The sequence below is a fragment of the Puma concolor genome, chromosome E3, assembly GCF_028749965.1.
Source record: "Puma concolor isolate L17-30 chromosome E3, mPumCon1.1.hap2, whole genome shotgun sequence".
NCBI classification, from domain to species: Eukaryota; Metazoa; Chordata; class Mammalia; order Carnivora; family Felidae; genus Puma; species Puma concolor.
Genome location: NC_141682.1, coordinates 10,495,537 through 10,515,144, shown reverse-complemented (window position 1 = coordinate 10,515,144; position 19,608 = coordinate 10,495,537). Strand labels below are relative to the sequence as shown.

Sequence of the window (19,608 nt, the reverse complement as noted above, 5' to 3'; positions counted from 1 at the left end):
GGAATAAACAGACCAAAATTCAATCTACCTGTGTTCCTTGTAGGTTAAAATAGGGTGCTTTTCATACACTCAACAAGTTCTTCGAGCCTCTTTTGGATCAGGGGAATCAAGTACTCGGAGAAACTCGAGATTTGTTCAGGATCCCAGAGCTAGAAAATGCCAGAGCCACAGTTCCACAGAAAGTGGTTTATTGCTTTTAGAACAAAATAAGATGCTTTTAGAACTTTTGTTAGTAAAGAAAAACGGTTAGAACTTGAAAACATTTCTAAAACAATGTTTTGTCAGCGGATGCAAGTAGGCACTTCGACAGAGAAAACTGCCCGCTTGCAACTGTGCAGACCCGAGCTGCCCGGTTACGTGGAGCGAACGGCTTAGAAGCGGGGCTTGCGCTTGCGGCCGGTGTACTGGGTGTCGGGTCTGACCTCCCTGTGGCAAGGAGACAAGGGGGCGGTCTCAGAAAAAAGAACAAAGGACCTACCTCAGGGACGCTTTCAAGTGCAGGCGATCCCTTGGTGGCCACAGACCACGCCCTCCCCCCATCCCCAGCCTGTCCCCAGCCCAGGTACTCACTTGCCCTGCCGCCTACGGCGCTCCTTCTTCTCCAGCACCCACTCACGGCTCTTCCTCACCACCCCGCGCCTCGCCATCCTGCGCTGGATCCTATGCGGGAAACACAGCTCTGAGGGCACGGGTGGAACCCACGTGGCACTCAAGCTAGTCCACGCAGGGAAAAATAGTGGTCCTCCCCGAGGCAGGCGGCCTCCGATGCCCCTGCCACAGAAGTCCCTGCTTCTGGACACCTCTCCTCCCCCAGTGATATCCCCTGGGGCCAAAGCAGTTGTCTGGTAGAAGAGCGGGAGGTGAGAGGCCCCACTCCCTCACGGGCATCTTTGTGGCAGTGACCACCTGTTTAGGTGTGTTCCCTTGTTAGGTGCTGCCTGTCGGGCAGGCAGGGGGCCGAGCTACTTTTAGGGCAACATGGGCCGGGGTCAGCCCTTGAGAGCCTGGCACTGCCAAGGACAGCCAGAGGCCCGATGCCCAGTGCTGCCGACTTCGGACCCTAGTCCGGCTGCGGGGTCGGCGTGCCTGGCATAGACCAAGTGGGGGTTCCCAGCAACGACAGATGTCTGAGGCAGGAAAACAAGGCTGTCAGCTCACGGCAGCCGCGACAAGGATCCTCAAGCGCTGATGTTGGCCTCCAGCCCTGGCTGAGGAGAAAAGGGACCCCTCACAGCCCCATGGGAGAGAGGCCCTGGGAACAAGGAGAAACCTTTTGTCCCTAAACCACATCCCCACCTGGCAGCTGGGCTCAAACGATTTCCACCATAATTCCTGCCACGGAGGGCCGCTCGCCATTTGAGTAACAACCATTTCCTGAGCACCTGAGCACCGGACCCATGGATGTCCTACGGCAGATACGAACCAGGCTTGCCCTTGAAGAGCCCACGACTGGGCCAGGGCAGGGACCAGCCACACCAGGCAAAGCGAGTGCAGAGACCCAGCAGCTACTGAGGGAATGACACGGAAAGGAAAAGCAGAGTCTGCGAAAAACAAGAAGGCTGCTGAGATAAGCGGGCATTTCTGCAGGCCGAAGGTGGGGTGGCAGCAAGACCAGAAGAACCACGCAAGGGTGCGGCACTGAAAGGACCGAGGGAGAGTTAGGGAACAAGAGTCCCGTGTGCCAGGCGAGAGAAGGGGAGGGGTCCAAGTGAGATCCTGAGGGTCCAAAGCACAAGTTCCCTCCTTGCATGAGGGCCAGTGCAGGCCGGATTCCAGCACAGACCATGTTTGCAGCTACTTCTCATCTGTTCTGACCTAAGAATAAAAGTCAGAATCATTAAAAACGAAAAAAACTCAGGGGCTCGGTCAGTTGAGCATCTGACTTGATTTTGGTTCAAGTCATGATCTCGTGGTTCGTGGGATCAAGCTCCGTGTCAGGCTCTGAACTCAGCATGAATCCTGCTTAAGAATCTCTCTCTCCCCTCTGCCCCTCTCCCCTGCTCACACGCTCTCTCCCTTCCTCTAAAATAGAAAGGTAAGGGCGCCTGGGTGGCTCAGTCGCTTCAGTGTCTGACTTCAGCTCAGGTCATCATCTTGCGGTTTGTGAGTTTGAGCCCCACATTAGGCTGGCTGCTGTCAGTGCAGAGCCTACTTTGGATCCTTTGTCCCCCTCTCTCTGTGCCCCTCCACTGTTCATGCTTTCCATCAAAACTGAGCAAAAACACATGAAAAAATTTTAAAAAGAAAAAAATCTCAGAATCTCACTTGGCTGGGCCAGTTCACGGAGGTGTGAATACAGGCAAGGAGTGTGCTCTCCCTTCAGTAAGCAGTGGGCGGCCAATGAGGTTTCACAACAAAGAAGTGAGACAATGTGATCTAGACACTTCAGCACGTACAGGCAGTGGTGCATGAAAGAAACATTAAGAATGCCCACAACCAGGGGGCAGGAGTCTGAGGCACCAAGTGCAAAGCAGGAGGCAGCTGCCAACAGGGGGCTGGAAATACAGGACTAATGATCAAGGGTCTGTAAGGAAGGACAAGCTGGGTGGCAAGCTGGGAGCCATAGAAGTAATGATGGGAAAGAGTCATGGGGGCAGATAAGAGCAGCAGGGGGGGGGCAGTGAGCGAGGACCCCAGACCAAAGGTGCCAAGAAGGAAGTTGGGCAGTAGTGGCAAATGCCACAGGTGGACTGAGTCATCAGAGAGAGTCAGAGAGACTGACAAGAATGATTAGACAAAAGGACAAGAACACGAGAAGGCCAGATCATCCTCCCAAAGGACCACAGCCCCCTGCCCCCCCACCCTCCAAGCCGAGGACCCACAGAGCGAGTGCCCACAGAGCCAGGGAGACAGGCCCGTGCCGGGCACTGTGCCGGGTCTGCCCACACACACGCGTTCTGCTCCTCCACACGCTGCCCGGGTGCTGGCATTATCCCCTCGCTGAACAGCCGAGAAACAGACACTTACCTAAGTTTACAGTTAGCACATGTCGTCTGTAGACCCCAGTGTGAGGACAAGAGGGATTCTATGGTGGGTGGAGGGGGCTGAACCACATGCACATCCTCTGTGAGGTGGGAGAGGGCGCCACTCGCTGGGAGCAAGTGGTAGGCGCCTTAGAGCAGAAAACATCTAGGAGAGCCCCCCCCCCTGCCCCCCCACCGGCCCGCAAATCCCCACGGGGAACACGGGCTGAGGAAGCTAATAGAGATGACCGTGGGGAGGTCAGGGGGCTCCACTCTGTAGTGGACACAAGGAACACACTTGTGATCTTCACCACCCGTGGCCTTCCTGACCTATTCTCTGCGCATTTTTCCCCTTAAACGTCTTAAAAGTCTTCAGGCTCCTCACTCACATCAACCACAACTAAGAAATAACCTCCTTCACTGCCTTACCATCAATTATCCAGTCAGCAAACACCGGAAACCTTTCACTAACAGTAAGACCCTACTCTGGGATCAGGGACACACCAGCAGAGCCCAAGTCCTCCTTCTGGCTGGGGAGCCAGCAAGCAAACAAACACACAGGATTCAGAACAGTGAAAGGTGGTAAGGAAAATAAAGGGTAAGGAGAACTCACCAAGGATACTGGAACAGATAAATGGCAACGTGTGATTTCCCTTTCTCAAAAATTAAAGGAAAAAGAAAGAATTCACCTTGCTGCTGTGCAGAAAATCAATTCAAAGAGGCAAAGTGGAAGGAGGCCAGTGCCGCAACTTCCACACTCCAGGCAAGGTCGGTGGGGGTTCAGACCAGGGGAGGGGACTGGCTGTCACCCGGACAGACACAGAGGACTGGCCAGATGTGAGGTAAGAAAGACAAGAATGACTGTGTGGGGAAGGACAGAGGAAGGCAGTCTTGGTGTGAAAAACAAGAGCTGGGTTTTGTTCCCAATACTTGTGGGAAGCCTAGGTATGGATACTTAGGAGGCAGTTAGGAAAATGGAGGTGAGGTTGAGACCATAGGCATAAACCCAAAGCAACAAACCTGGAGTTGGTGATTAAGGCAGCAGAGAGAGAAAGGGTCCGGGCTGGGCCCCAGAGTGCTCGGAGAAAGAACAGCCAGCAAGCTGAGGACAAAACCAGGATGGCAGGCAGGAGGCCGAACTGGGAAAAGCATCGAGGGAGTGGCTGGCTGTCGTCAGTGCCCGAGGAACAGGCAGGTTAAGAGGAGGAGAAGAGAGAAAGCGGACTGAGAAGCAGCCACAGATTTGGCAAGACAGAGGCTGGCGTGGCCTGGAGAAAAGCAATCCATGAGGAGACGGAGGTGGGAGCAGAGAGGAGTGAGAGAATGGTGTGGTGGAGCAAGCGGCACATGTGAGATGTGACCCAGAGGGAAGCCCGTGCACGAGGGGGCGCAGCGGGGGGAGTTAGGGCACTTAGGGAGAAGACAGAAGAAACAGAAGAAACAGGGTCTCTGCAAACTGAGGGAATGACCCAGGAGAGTAAACATGAGGACACAGGAGCAGGAGGGAGAGCCAAGAGGGGACAGAGGCCAGGATGCAGGTGGCGGAGGCAGCCTCAGGGAGGGAGGAGACAACCCGGCAGTCCTGGCAATAGGGAAGGCAGAGAGAGGAATGAAAGATGGTTGCGTGGCTGTCCACAGACATCCAGAAGGGCCCCTGCTGCCCAGCCTGAGGGAGGAGCGGGCACAGGCCTACAGGGTTCCCCACTGTTACCACCCTGGTGTCACTGCCACACTTGAACCTAAGAGACCTGGTGCAAGCAGAGAGCCACGTAGGACGACCCCGGCAGAAGCAAGCCCCCGCACTCCAGGCAGGGGTGACAACTGCTTACCTCTCACTCGTGAACGCAGACTCCGTGGCCTCCTCTTCATCAGTAGTTTCGGTCAGGGCCTGCGGGGACCAGCGTGCTCTTAGATCAACCTGGAGATCTCTCAACCCACCTGCCCCAACCCAGAAGGTCAGGCCACCCAGGCCTGAGTCCTTCCAACAGGTACCAGGCCCAGCCCCACAAGAAGGGAATCTAAAGGACACAAGCCTGCAAACTCTGGATCCCTCACCTTTGGCAGAAAGGTCGAAGGCCCAGAAAACAAACAGAGGTAGAACCTGAAACCAGAAAAGTACAGAGTGAGGGCTGGGCTCATAAAGCCACGCACAGTTACAAGTCTCCTTCCCAGGAGTTACACACTCCTTCCCAGGAACAGGTGCAGAATGTGTAAGCCCCGGTGACCCAGCCGAGCACTCCTCTGGCCCACTCATCACCCCAACACCCTCTCCGCTCAACGCGGACAATACACTAGCCCCCAGCACTCACTTCTTTGCCTTGGCGCTGTTGGGGAAATCCACCACCACGCCACCAGTGAAGCCAGCCTTGGTGGCCTGGATCGTGATCAGCTCCAACTGAGAAGAAAACGGCAGCGAGTCAGGCAGGGAGACTGGGGGAGCAGACAGCTTCCGCTCCACTCCTTTCGAGAAGTCAGTCTGCCCCCCAGGGTGGACCCTACCCAGGAGAGCTAAAGGTCTTCATCAGACTTCCCAATTCTGAGTCCCCAAAAGCCGTATACACAGGAAAGTGCAGGCTGGAACAGCAACTCCCCTGGTTCTCACTTTTCTAGCCCAGGGACCCGTCTCCCTGCTCCCATCTCAGGAATGAAAGGCCACCATTCAGGAAACAAACTCCTTCAAGTTAGGGGCCGGGGACTGCTCACCACTGGTCTATCAGGGTCTGCACCTATATCTCCTCATCTATGGCGTGAACCCGCCATAGAACAGACAGCTGTTGCCATCCTATCAAATCCTCCCCCCACTGCCATTCATTTGGTTACAGAAATCAGACACATCCTCATAATTGTAATACCACAGATCAGCCGAGAGAACACACAGGTCCTATCCTACCCCGCAGAAACCTCTCCCTCAGGTACTCACTCCCTACTTTTCCCACCAGTCAGCAACAATTTCCTTGTTTCGTCACCTCCCAACAGCAAGAGGGCAGGTGAGGGAGGCACAGGACAGCTTACCTGTTCTGGGTCTCTCCCCCTCCCCTGCACCTCCAGTAGCCAAGGCGCTCACCTGCTCAGAGTTCTCAGGATACAGCTGCAGGACAGCCCGGGCTCCACGGACCTATAAGCAACAGAAACATCACTCTCCTACAAACATACCATGGGCTCAGGGCCCAACACTTCTGTCTTCCTCGTTCACTAAATATCTGAAATCCCACCGTGCACGTGACCCTGTTCTCAGGGCTGGGGATGTAGCCGTGAACAAAGAGAGCGCCTGAACTCTTGAAGGGCCGTTGCAGTGAGAAAGGCAGCTAATACATGGTGGTGACTTAGTGCCAAGAAGAAAACCAAATCAGGACAAAGGAATGGTAAGTGACAGGAGACTATTGGGTTTACTTTTGGCTCAAGGAAGGCCTCTCTCTGAGGAACACTTGGGCAGAATCCTGACTGTAACGGGGAGCTGGCTGAACATAGAAGGGAAAACCATTTCCACAGAAAGGCAAACACAAAGGCCGTTAGAACCTCAGATTAACCCCAGTGTGTGTGTGTGCAACAGAAACCACATAACACACAAGGACAGCCAGCCATCCACAAGAAACAACCCATTCTAGGAAAACCAGGGATGAAGCGAGGTGATTAAGAAGAACCCAGATATACCTGGCCTGTTCCAAAAAGGAAAATAACTCATTTTTAGGACTTAAAATCTCAAACTATCAATTGATCCTATTAAACAACTGAAATCAACACCATCAGTTACAAAAATAAAAAGCTATTGAAGGCTCTGTCTGTGATAAATAACCCTCCTGCACCCCATCTGAGCATCAGCAGTAGGAGAGAGGGAGGGTGGGAGTCACAGGATGTAAGCACTCTGCATGCCCTGGACATGAGGTCTCTGTCCTCACTCCGTGGAGTCCGTGCCCCCACACCAACTTCCGATTAAAATTTAGTGCAGCCAGACACAGGAACTGTGATCAGTCTCAGACACCACCATCTTCTGCCATTTCATTAGGGAGTGTCAGACCACCAAGCTCTCTCTTTAGGCCAAGACAGGAGAACCATGATAAGGTCCTGCCACCCCATGCAGTACCATTTGAATGCCTTTCCCCTGGGAAACTTCCTACTCCGTTACTGCCTGTAGAAGGGAGAAGCGGCCAGCCCAGATTGGGAGACGATCTCATACTCACCAGCACAGAGTAAAGAGAAGAAAAAAAGCAGTATAGGCGCTTGGCAGGGATGTCAGACTTCTTATTTGCATTACAGAGCCACTGGACAGCAGAAATGCTGAGAAAGGAAAGGACCCCAGTCAGGACAAGTACCAACATGCACTGCTCTCTCCAGCCTCTTCAAGACTCTAACACCACACACAATCCTTGAGCCCCAGGTGAAACCCTCCTGCCTAGAACTCTCTTTCTGGGCCTGTGCAGATCCACTCCAGGTCACCATTCTAGAATACCGGATGGAGGAGAGTAGAGAGAAGGTTGGCATCAGCCTCCTTGTAGCCAATCTAAACCAGTATTTTCTCAACCTTGTTTCTCCATGCATCTCAAATTTAAAATTACTCAGTGTGTCAAGGCTCTCTGCCACCTACCCCTTCATTCCCTTCCTCTAATCAAGGAAAAACCCCTTTATAGTATGTACACAAAGGCACTCATTCACTTATTCTCCTCTTCAATCGGTTCCTTCAACTGTACCTGTGTCTTCACCATCCCCAGATTTAAAACCCTCAAGCAACTACTATGTACTCCACTCAGGTGCTTCCCCCTTCACTGCTGTGTACACACATGAATGGAAGCCCAAACCCCACTTGTCTGTCCAACTGCCTCTCCCAGGTTCTACCTTCCTCTACCACTCTCCTGGTCAGCACTCATCACCACCTCCAGGTTGCTTCAACAACCTAACTAATCTCTCCTTTCTTTTCCTTTTTTTTTTTAATTTGAAGGAGTGGGGGAGCACATGCAAGCTAGCAGGGGAATAGGGGCAGAGAGAGCGACAGACAGAGAGAGAGAGAGAGAATGAATCTTAAGTAGGCTCAATGCTCAGCACAGAGCCCGACACGGGGGTTAGCCCCACAACCATGGTATCACGACCTAAGCCGAAACCAAGAGTCGGCCCCTCAACCAACCAAGCCACCCAGATGCCCCTCTCCTCTCCTCTCAATAATCTTCCCAAAATACAGCTCTGATCTGGTTACTCCCTAGCTTCCCATCAATTACTGAATAAAGCTCAAACTTCTCAGCATGGAATTTAAAAAGCTCTCATTCTTGAGGTGCCTGGGTGGCTCAATAGGTTAAGTGTCCAACTCTTGAGATCGGCCCCTGAGTCGGGCTCTGTGCTGACAGCTTGGAGGAGCCTACGTGGGATTCTCTCTCTCCCTCTGTCCCTCCTTTCCTTGCATGCACCTGCATGCATGCTCTCTCTCTCAATAAACAAACTTAAAAAAACACCTCTGGTCTTTCCCACAATCTATCAGGTTCCTTTCCCTGGGCACTTCTGTGCCTTTGTTCACACTGTTCCTTCCCTCAGAGCCCCATCCCCAGTCCCAGGACTATCCAAGTTCCTCTGAGCCTTCAAGGCACAACCCAGCCCCTCCTCCTCCTCAAGGCTTCCCCGTGCTCTCTAGCTTTTCTTCACCGCTCTGGTGGGTCCCACAACTCTGGTCACAGCCCACACTCAACTTCATGTTTAGCTGTATGGCCCATGTCTTATAGCACCTGACACACCACGAAGAGTTAAAAATTAAAAGAAAGGGGGGCGCCTGGGTGGCTCAGTCGGTTGAGCATCCGACTTCGGCTCAGGTCATGATCTCACGGTTCGTGGGTTCAAGCCCCGCATCGGGCTCTGTGCTGACAGCTCAGAGCCTGGAGCCTGTTTCGGATTCTGTGTCTCCCTCTCTTTCTGCCCCTCCCCCACTTGTACTCTGTCTCAAAAATAAATAAACATTAAAAAAAAATTTTTTTAAATTAAAAGAAAGGACTGTATTGTATTTCCACAAACCTCGCAGCACCTTGTACCATGTCTTACATATAACAAATGCTAAAAAAAAATAAAAAATAAAAAATAAGTTTGCCATACTCTCTCTCCTCTCAAAAACAAATAAAAAGTGACTACTTACTCCTAAAACATACAGACCATATCACCGGCCTTTGGTTTGCTGCAGCTTAGAACAATCTCACTCAACCGTTACTAAAAAGCAATTGCTTTCCTTGAAATGATTTCCCCCACTCTTGTTCCCAGATGTAAACTAATCCCTTACCCTAGAAGAAAATCTTCAAATCTACATTTTTACTGCTGACCCAGATCCGTAATGCTCAACCCACAATCACAGGATTAAAGCTGACTTCTTCCCCTATCCCCTACCCTCCACCCCATCAACAAAGAGAACAGAGAATACACCAAATAATCAACAATTTACCACAGGACACAAAGAACAACTTCATGTTTCTAACAGTCACTTCAACGTTCTAAGATCTGTTATCGAAGTACTACGTAAAGGCTCAAAACTTAACCCAGACAAAGTCCAAAAAGGACTAAACCACTGAAGAAACTGGCAAATCCCGGACCACTCTCCATTACAGTTAGTCAAAAAGAAGGAAACAAGATGGCTGCTGGGGCCCACAAGATGGCTCCTAGAGGTGTAAGAAGCCACCTCTCCACCACCCTCCAACAAAGCACAGAGAATCTATAATCTATACCAGTGGTACCTGAACCTGGCAGCGCAAGATGATCAAAGGAGTAGACAGTTTCAAAATACAAAAAATGCGTAATTGGGGACACCGCTCTAACCAGGGATGTGTATTTCTAAGTCTCCTGTGTAACTCTGCACAACCAGTTTAGGAAGCACTGACCTGCAGGACTAAAAGCAGGAACTGAAGACTCTTACCTGATACAACCATCAAAGGTGCCTGGTTTGAAGGGAATGCCCTGGCCCATGTCCCCCAGAAGCAAGTCTCCCTCAGTGTCTCGGTCCAAGGCCGCATCTACATTGGACGATAATACGTCAGGAAAACAGACGACGCGTAGCTGCTCCGTACTCATGAAGTGTAGTCTGCTCCAATGCTAAGTAGCACATACTTACCCAGCATGGCAGGGCTGATGTCGATGCCCACCCAATAGTGCCCCTCATCCGAGAGATAATCTCCACTCAGCCCAGAACCACATCTGGAAGACACAATAAAAACAGGAACTCAATAGTGTGAGCAGGAAAGACACTCCTCCACCTGGACAAGCTGAACTAGGCCCCAGGATCTCACCCAATATCCAACAGGTAACAGGGCTGACCCTCAGGCAGACAAAGGAGCTCCAATGCGCGCCCAGCCATCTTGGTCTGGACATCAATCATCCGTGAGCTGGGAAGGCAGAAAACACAAGTGATAAAGGAGTTCTGGGCTAAAACATTGCTCAGAGCAAAAGAAGAGAAAGAGAACAAGGCACAATCACCCTGAGGTACCGTCCCAGTCACCATACCCAACTACACCTATTTAAGAGCGACCCCCAAAGTCCATGTAATACAGCAACAAGTTATTTTGCGACACAAATTACAACTTTGCCAGCTGCAAAACTGATGTGAAGGGAATAAATCGCTTAGCTAATGACTAACTATTGCCTATTTTCAACTCCATGTGGTTCTGATATGTTTATTACTTAAAAACACGTTTTCTGGAAAAATTACCCACCATAGTTACTCTCCTGTATAAAGCTCAACAAGGTACAACAAAAATCCATAGCAGTTGCTACCCGTGAGAAATATAATGCAAGCCACGTGGGACTCTCTTAGTGCCATGATTAAAATGAAATACTAAAATTAACTGTAATAGTTTACCCAACCCAATAATCCTGGTAATATATCTTAACCCGATATGCTCCAAAGAGCATTTCAACACGTCATCAACATTCAATAGGTAAAATGTTAACATTTTCTTCACAGTAAGTCATTCCGACCAAACATTACTTCAAGAGAATACTGCCTCTTAACAAAACGGATCTTTGGTGTTCTCTGCCTTTCCCAAGATCAAGAGGAAGAATCACACTGAATTCTGCAGCTGGGAAAAAAGCTTATGTTGCTACATAACGGCAACGGGATCAGAGATTTCTGCTGGCCTTGGTCTTGGACTCTAATTTGAATGGAAAAGTGGAGAACAGTTATCTCTAGAGTAGTGGTATCAGAGAGAGCAGGCTTGGAAGTCCCTGTTCTAGCCTTCACCTGTTAAATGACTATGGTTAACACAAGTTAACTCCCCCCCCCCCCCCGAAATTCAGATTCTACACCACTTGTCATAAGACCTTAATGATAATGCAAACAGGGGCACACAGCATTCTGGGAATACTAATTCCTCCCCCTCAACAGCACTGACCCCCCTACACGTATCCACCGCCCCTGCCGATTTTACCGCATGCTTCAAACAAGCTGTCACATGAAACCTTGAGAACCCCCTAGAGAAAGTACGCATGATTCACCTCCATTTTAATGCTAAGTTCACCGAGGCCCAGAGGGTTCCGAGATTCACTCAGAAGTTGACTTTCCCACCGTAAAAAATAGGATCAATCCGGGTCCCTTCCTTCCCCAACACCCCAAACTCTTGCGTGCTTTCCAAGTAGCGCTAGCTATCAGGGTAACTTGCCGGCCCCCGAACCCCGACGCCGCGCAACATCTAGGCTCCCCTTACTTGCGCACGTATTTCCGGGCTTCATTCTTGTCATAAAACTGCGGGAAAGAAAAAGAGAAGAGTAGTATAGAAGGAATCAAGACGCGAGGGCCTTAAATGGAGGAGAGAAGGACGCGCGCGAGCCGCAAGCCTCACCAGCTCCGGGGGCCCGCCGTGCTCCGGTCTCTTCCCACGGAACGCCATCCTCACGCCTCAGCCGCGAGACTCACTCTAGTGTTCCGGGAACCCGCCTTTTATGTCTTCGGCCCCGCTCCCGCCCAAAAATACGCATGCTCCACCTTTCTCCCCGCCTCCCTTTTTACTCGATTGGCTAGAGGGCCGACGCGCTGCGAACAACGCGCGCTTCCCATTGGCCAGTTAGTCTCGCACCGCCCGCATGGCCCGTTCAAGATGGCAACCAAGCGCGATCTGAGGTGGCCACGGCCGTTGCTGTGGGGGTTGTGGCTGGCCCGGGGCGCTCCACAGAGCCCGGGTTCCGGCCTGAGCCTAGAAGGGAGGACTTATTCCCAGGGCGACGGCCCATACTCGCGCACGGCGCTCTATGAACTGCTCGGCGTGCCCACCACAGCCACGCAGGCGCAAATCAAGGCGGCCTACTACCGGCAGAGCTTCCTCTACCACCCGGACCGCAACTCGGGGAGCGCCGAGGCTGCCGAGCGCTTCACGCGCATCTCCCAGGCCTACGTGGTGCTGGGCAGTGCCACCCTGCGTCGCAAGTATGACCGCGGCCTGCTCAGCGACGAGGACCTGCGCGGACCTGGCGTGCGGCCCCCCAAGGCGCCGGTCCGCGACACCGGCTCGCCCCGCCCCCCGCCCCCTGCGTCTCAGGCCCACGGCCGCGGTCAGGCCACCGCGGGCGGCAACCGCACCATGTTCGACTTTGACGCCTTCTACCAAGCTCACTACGGAGAACAGCTGGAGCGTGAACGGCGCCTCAGGGCCCGGCGAGAGGCCCTACGCAAACAGCAGGAGGACCGGGCCAAGAAGGGCTTCCACTGGGACGATACCCGAGACGCGACCTTTGTCTTCCTTCTCCTCACGGTCTTCATCATCATGGGCTTTCGTTTTTAAAAGGAGAGAGGAAGAAAGGGAGCAGCCCCCCCGCCAGCCCCGAGAAAATGGCCTTTCCGGTGTTCTTGAACCCTTTGCCTTCCATAGTCTACCTCTGCGGGGGTCCGGAGAAACTGCTCTCCCCCTCCTGTTCCCCGCCCGCCCAGCTTAGCCGTCCACGTACGCTTCCCTCCCCTACGGTCCAGAAAAGAAGGCTTCTCGATGCCCAAGAAAGAGGCCCCAAGAAGAAGAGTCCCAAAAGCCCGAGAGTGAAGGGTTTTCTGGAGTCCCTTGGGTGCCTGCTTCCAGAGGTTGCCTTCCTGATGTCAGCTTCTAGAACACTTGCTCGGGCTTTATTGTAAAGCTCTGAGCAACAATTGTCTGCTCCTGTCCCGCGCTTGTACCGTGGGGCTCCTGTGTAACCTTGAACCGTGCAATGTGACCAATTGTTGGCTGCCAAAAGAAAAATTGTGGGGTTGTACGAACCTTGTCTTTCTGTGAGTTCCCCAGCCACAGGTGAGACCTGACGTAAGACTGTGATCTTTGGAAACCTTGCCATTCTTGTATGATCAGCCCCAGACCTCACTCCCTTTTCTGTTGATGGCATGTGGGAGTGGGAGAGCAAGGTCATGGAGCATAAGGAATTGAGTGTTCCTGTGCCCACACTTATCTAATGTGTATGACCTTGGAGAAATTACTCTGTGGGCATGACAGCAGAGGAACAAATCATTTGCTCTCTTGAGGCCTGTCACACTTTATTATCTACAGTTCTAATGGGCTCATTGATTAAAACATGATGTGATAGAGTTAGGTTTATCCTTGGGACAGTCAGTATGCCTGTCTCTTGGTCATTCCTTTGCCAGCCAGCCCCATTGCTAACTGTGCAGCCCATCCCCTCCCAGAGATAGAGCGGCCAGCTGGGACGCTGAGTCGCTTGAATGTGGCCTGTCCTCTTGTTTAGCCCCACAAGCCAAGTCCTTGAAACCTGGCTGCTTGAGTTTAGGGTATACGGTAGTACAAGGGACAAGAGGCTTGTGGTGGAAACAAATTTCTTTATTCAGAGCTGGCTGAGGCTTTCTCTCTCTCTCTGTTTTTTTTTTTTTTTTTTTTTTTTAATATTTATTTTAAGAGCACATGTGTGAGCCGGGGAGAGGGGCAGAGAGAGAGGGAGAGAAAATCTTAAGCAGGCTCCATGTTCAGCCCGGAGCCCAATGTGGGGCTCCATCCCAGGACTGTGAAATCATGATCTTAGCCAAAGTCAGGAGTCGGACGGTTAACCCACTGAGCCACCCAGGCGCTCCTCTCTCTCTTTCTAAGCAGTTGGTCATCGCTTGGCAAGAGCTGTAGAAGTCAGGCTGTCAACTCTGAGTCCCTGCGCGTGGTACATGTATTGGCTGTAAGATTTTAGGTGCTTAAGCATTAATGCATGGGGCCTAAGTGTAAAGCTGCGAGCTGGGGAAGCCTTTACAAGAGAGATCTACCACAGGGGTGAGGACAGAAGTGAGCGTAAGTTCTAAACAAAGCCAGAGGTGCTTGGGTATATGAGTAAGAAATCGTGCATTCAGTCTTTCATGTGAAATCCTTGTAATTAGGATAAGCCCACAGCTAGTTCAAACTGGTGTCTTGGAAACCATTTGATTCCCTCCAGCCTTGGAGGTCAGGGGCTGCAGTGACTGTACGATTCAGTGGTAAGGATTTGAGCCTGCTTGGATTCAGGCTTGGTGAGCTCAGCTAGCCTTGGTTTGGGGGGAGGGGTGTATGTACTTTTGAAAAGAACATTTAATGTTATTATGTTTCATATTTGGAAAACAAGTTCTTTTCGAAATCCAAACAACAAGTAGTGTTAAGCTTAGCAAAATGCACAGAAACTAGTGATTCTCAGCCAAGCTGTTGGCATTATTTGGGGCAAGGTTCTATCAAAGTTTCTATCAAAAAGGATTGGGGTTCTTTTGGGTTGGTTTATAAAAGCACTCGTGGTCTGTAAATTGCTGGGCCCTTTCTCATGGGCTCCTTAACGTAGACCTCAAGTTTGTTTTCTCTCGGTGAACATTCCCTGGGGCTCCAGAACATGGAGAAGCATAGAAAGTTACAGAAGACTGGAGGAAGGGGCAGACCTGTGGAACTTCTGGAACATTCCATGCAACTCTGAGCAGGGTAGTCAATAAAGTTTGTTAATCATCCAACTGTAAGCCTCTCCTTAGGCGTAGGACCAGGCTCACACTATATTTAACAGTGCCTTCTTGCCTACCTCAGGTTTTTCTTAGCCCCAAGCTGAACTCTTAAGTTCCTACTCTGTACTCTCCCTAAAATGGAGTTTGGGCTCTTTATGGAAGGGGAGATGTGTAGGAGGATTTTTGAAGGACCCTCAGACCCCTTCCCACCTATCCCCCACGCCCGAGGATCGTCATAGGTCGTTCTTTTCTCAGTTTTTTACCTGCTCTGGAGAGGAGAGACTGAACCAGGCCGTGGACATTATCCCCTGCCTTCTAGGGACTGCTCCCCAATTCCTAATAATGGAAGAAGGCTCAGACACGCTCAACTTGAGTCCCTTTTCTCCTTTTGATCACAAACTAAAACAAAACTCCCTTGAAGGTTTGGACCTAGGACGGGAGGTGGACCAGAGCAGCCCAGCCTGCCTTGGGCTGTGTTCCCTGGGGTGGGGATGGGGTTGCGAGTACAGTATCAGGCTGAGTGAGCAGCACACACAAGGCCTAAATGGGGAGACCCGGCCGACAAGCCAGGAGTCAGGTTGTGGAGGCAACTGTATGTTCTGTACCGTCTTTGGACTGGATCAGGACTTCGTTTCTCCTGAGCCAAACTTTTCCCTTTGTCGCATTTTGTTTATTGCTGGGTGAAATGATCTGTTACAGATCCCAGTGCTGAGGGAGCAGGATTCCTTGCTTCCCCTCTGAAGTTCTGGCATTTCGTTCACTCGGCACACCTTGCCTTCCATAGTGATCCCAGCGTGAGCCAAGATGAGGAAGAAGAGCCTACCTTAGGCCGGTGTGTGGCCTCTCTGGTCATTTTTATACACGAGTATATAGTCCTCACAGCCAACAGCTGAGGTGCCAAGGATGGAACCCAAGTGAGCGGCCATCATACTCCCTTTTGGGCAAATGACGGTGGGGATGGGGGAAGGGGTGTGTATCTCGGACCTTCCTGGAAGGTCACCAGATCCCAGGAAGAAAGGCTGAAACAGGACAGCTGGTAAGTGGTGGTGTTACTTCAGTCCACTGTCTCGAATTCAGTGCACTAGATAAGTGCGCTCTATCCTGGTCTTTGCCTCCTCTCAGTTCCTCAGCTGGTGACAAGGTCACACACTGTCACCTGCCTATGATCAGGATCATAGGAGAAGGCCCGCCTTACCTGTGCTCAGTGCCTTGGTTCTCAGGCCCAGCTTGTGGCCTCGGTGGCCATAGGGTTTGTGCAAAGCAGTTGAGGGTCCCTCTGAGGATTAGAGTGACCTGAGTCTGGTCCTCTGAACTTGCAAATACTGAGAATACTCGGTGCTGTTGTGCCCAAGAAGCAGGTGCAGAGAACTCATCTTCACCATTTGCTATGAGGTCATAGCGTCACTCACGATCTAGCCATCTCACCACCATCTCTTAAGCCTGTCCAAACCTGGGGTCCTCTAACCAGACTTGAGGTGTGTTTGCCTTTCCATCCTGCTTTGGCCCCTTCAGCGTTCACACCCTCAGTCCTGGGAGGGGGCTGCTACTAAACAAAAGAAAGCCTGTTTCAGGAGGACCAAGGAGAGGCTGAGATTTGTGGGTCACAGGCCACATAGCCAACCTGCACACAGTGTTTGGCTGTGGTTGGCACAGTGTCTTAAAAAAACTTTAGCCAACTTTCAAATCTTGGGAGACTGTATAAAAATCTAGAATTCTGACTTGTCTCAAAAAAATGAGAAAACGTGCTGCCATTGCCCTCACACACATACCCGAGTGTACCACCACGTGGGAGAAACTGTAACATTTGCCTTTGAGACAGGACAGAGCCCCCCATTTCACTGTGTTCCCACCAGCAGACAGGAAATTGTAAAAGGCCTTGATCTACACACTTGGACATTTTGCTCATAATAGAGAAGTGTCTATATTCCATGTCTGTCGAGATGGAGAAAAAAAAAAAGAACCATGCATTTCCAAAAAAAAATGAGGGAGGCTGTATTTCTTTGTGGAAATGGACTGCTTTGCACCTCTGTGACCTTCCTAGCCCTGGCAGACATTTGAGTTTGCAGATCCCTGGGCTACATCATATGTTGTTTTGAGAGCTCACATTTAAGTGGGGAGGCAGAGTGTAAACCATATTTTCACTGTGGGACAAGAAGGATCTTTTGAGAAGTCTACAGCAATGGCCAAGGTCCTAGACAAAGCCAGAGGTCCTTTGGTACAGTAACATCAATTCCTGCACTCGCACTCAATCTTTTGTATAAAATCCTTGTATGTAAGTTGGGATAAACCAGCAGCGAGTCCAACTTGGTCTCTTAAAAACCATTTGATTCTCTCTAGACTTAGAGGTCAGGGGCAAGTTCTCAGCTGTGGCTTTGCAGTGACCACACCACAATTCAGTGGTAAAGATTTGAGCCCACTCTGGTTCAGGCCTGCTCAGTTCAGTAAGCCTTGATTGGCTCAAAAAATGGTATTATGTTTTATATTTGAGAAGGAGGGAAGCTTAGGAAAATACTCAAAAGCTAGTGATTCCCAAACAAGGGTATGCACATAACAGGCTTTCTTAAATGGTGGGAACTCTTGTGTTGTGTGTGTGTGTGTGTGTGTGTGTGTGTGTGTGTGTGTGTGTGTGTGTTTAAGTTTATTTTGAGAGAAGAGAGAAAACTCCAAGCAAGTTCCGCACAGGGCTTGAATTCATGAACCATCAGATCATGACCTGAGCCAAAGTCAAGTATCAGACACTTAACCGACTGAGCCACCCAGGTACCCCTGGAAACTGTTTTTATCAAAAAGAGATAAAAGTTTTGTTCTTTAGACAATTTTTTCTTTTTGGTTTGTGAAAGCACTGGTGGTCTGTAATAGCTGAGACCTTTCTCATGGGCCCCTTGATTTAGATTCTCAAGTTCGTACTCTCTCAAAGAGGAGTGCAGCAGCCAGGAACATTCCCTGGGTGCCGGGAACCCCACAACAGGAAGTTCCAAAAGTTGTCTGGCAGCAGAGAGTGCACAGACCACCTGGAACCTTCCAGAGCCTTCCAGAACATTCCATGTACTTTCAAGCAGGGGGCTTAATGAAGTTTAATTAACCCTCCAACTCTACCATCCAAGACTTTACCATGGCCCAGAACTGAGCCCACTTTACTCTGTCAGTATCCGTACCCACCTGCCTCAAGTCTTTTATGCTGGAGCTGAACACCAAAGAACCTCGTTCCGTACCCCTTCTAAAACTGAGTTTGAACCCTCTGAGGGAGGTAAGGGGTGTGTAAGACTTTTGAAAGACATCATCTAGTTCCCTTGTTAACACTCTTCCCCTCTCAGATCCTCCCTTGGGTCATTCCTGTTTCTACTTACCAGCCCTGGGGAGGGGAGGCTGAGCTACTAGGCTGCGGACATTAGCCTGTGCCTTCTAGAGGCTTCTCCCCAATTCACAATATTGGAGGAGGATTCAGGCATGCCCAATCTTAGCTCCTTTTCTCCTTTTGGTTGCAAACGAACAACCCTGGAAACTGGACCAGGAATGGAAAGCCAAGACAAGGGGGGCCCACCTTGCCCTAGGCTGTGCTGAGAATGTGGGAGGTCTTCCAAAGTTGTTCAGTCTTCTGTCATCTCAGGCAGGTACCTGGTGGTTCCAGTGTCCCTCAGCCCCCAGCAGTTCAAGTGCTGGCAGCAAGGACAGTAGGGGAACCAAGGCCAGTGTGGGGTAGAGCTTCTCAAGTGGGCACTATCTGTGTGTGCTTTGGCTGGGCCCCTGGCAGGGATACCTCTGCCTGCCTGCACTTGAAGGGCTCTGGAAGGCTCAAATGAGCCAGTCCCTCCAGCCATTGCTTACATCTCTAAAACTCCCATCAAGCAGTCACTGGGGTACTGCTCACACATCTTTGTAGTTGGTCCTCATTCTTCCTGTGGTTTCCACCATTGGTCTTGACTCTGACCTCCAGCTCTACATCTCTAGCCCTTGGAGATTCAGAGGCTAACTGTCTCACTTGTAGCCAGATGCCTCAACTACTCATCATGGGATTTAGTCCCAATCCTCTTTCTCATCATACACACTAGGGACATTCTGAGGAGACCAAAGGCGGTAGTTTGGTGGGTCGGTCCCTCTTACAGTGTAAAACTTCGGTGAAAAGCAGAGCCAACCCAATACTTTACTCTTTCTAGACGGTTCTATCCCTATTAACATGGACTGAGATCACACTCGCTTCTACAGCCCTCTGCCCCCTCTTGTTTGCAGGACCTTCCATGCCTCCCTGCCAAACTTCATCTCATTAGACTTGACCTAAGCTGATCCATAGCCTGTTTCTGCTCTCCTAACTTCTTGTCCCACACTCATCAGCCAAGCTGGTCACCTAGTATTCACCCTGGCTGAAGACCAATACCTTCAGCCTTATAGAAGCCCTCCATTCCTCAGCGGAGGTGGTCATCTGGCAGGCCAGAGCAGGAGCAGGCACCATCCTGACTGGGCTTACAGGCAGCCCAGGAGGAGAAGGTGCATACAGGTGAGGCGGTTGGGAGAACAGAGGTGGAGCAGAGTGTGCTTCTGGCCAGAAGTGCTGGGAAGTTAAGAGTTAGGAAAGACTCCCAGTCAGTAATCAGAGAAGGCTTCACGGAAGAGGCAGCAGCAGTGCTGGACCTGAAGGAGCTAGGCTTTGGACAGGCAGAAAGGAAAGGAGGGCATCTCAAGAGGAGGAAGCACAGGAACTCCGGTGTGGAGGCTGCAACGGCAGAGGCAGAGTGGCTGGTTGAGGGAGCAGAGAGGAGTCGGGCAGCATCG

At 51.1% G+C, this 19,608-nt stretch overlaps 2 protein-coding genes and 1 non-coding gene across 6 annotated transcripts; 1 reads left to right on the top strand and 2 right to left on the bottom strand.

The window, feature by feature from the left end:
- Positions 1-171: 171 nt before the first annotated feature.
- Positions 172-11,882, bottom strand: BUD23 (BUD23 rRNA methyltransferase and ribosome maturation factor). Of its 4 annotated transcripts, none has more exons than XM_025923208.2 (12): positions 11,756-11,878; positions 11,621-11,658; positions 10,208-10,303; positions 10,033-10,115; positions 9,838-9,934; positions 7,142-7,238; positions 6,028-6,078; positions 5,273-5,358; positions 5,019-5,064; positions 4,793-4,851; positions 571-660; positions 172-426 (listed from the first exon to the last, which is right to left on the bottom strand). In XM_025923208.2, exons 1-12 carry the CDS (start codon positions 11,801-11,803, stop codon positions 372-374), a joined length of 846 nt encoding a protein of 281 aa, XP_025778993.1. In that variant the 5' UTR covers positions 11,804-11,878; the 3' UTR covers positions 172-371. The 4 variants fall into 4 exon arrangements, with proteins under 4 accessions (XP_025778993.1, XP_086548237.1, XP_086548236.1 ...); XM_086692111.1 differs by lacking the exon at positions 172-426 and adding an exon at positions 1,297-1,406 and having other exon boundaries at positions 571-1,208; positions 11,756-11,882; XM_086692110.1 differs by lacking the exon at positions 172-426 and adding an exon at positions 1,297-1,406 and having other exon boundaries at positions 11,756-11,882.
- Positions 1,122-1,252, bottom strand: LOC112860180 (small Cajal body-specific RNA 20). The gene has a single exon (XR_003223595.1).
- A 97-nt stretch (positions 11,883-11,979) lies between the features above and the next one.
- Positions 11,980-14,853, top strand: DNAJC30 (DnaJ heat shock protein family (Hsp40) member C30). The gene has a single exon (XM_086692113.1). It carries the CDS (start codon positions 12,011-12,013, stop codon positions 12,689-12,691), a length of 681 nt encoding a protein of 226 aa, XP_086548239.1. The 5' UTR covers positions 11,980-12,010; the 3' UTR covers positions 12,692-14,853.
- Positions 14,854-19,608: the final 4,755 nt, after the last annotated feature.

What these genes read in the sequence shown, in the direction of transcription:
- BUD23 (XM_025923208.2), bottom strand. Translation starts at nt 11,803, where the DNA reads ATGGCGTTCCGTGGGAAGAGACCGGAGCACGGCGGGCCCCCGGAGCTG. An exon ending in GCCCGGAAATACGTGCGCAA is followed by an intron (nt 10,304 to 11,620) that starts GTAAGGGGAGCC and finishes CTGCCTTCCCAG; the next exon opens with CTCACGGATGATTGATGTCC. An exon ending in CGCCGTAGGCGGCAGGGCAA is followed by an intron (nt 427 to 570) that starts GTGAGTACCTGG and finishes TCCTTGCCACAG; the next exon opens with GGAGGTCAGACCCGACACCC.
- DNAJC30 (XM_086692113.1), top strand. Translation starts at nt 12,011, where the DNA reads ATGGCAACCAAGCGCGATCTGAGGTGGCCACGGCCGTTGCTGTGGGGG.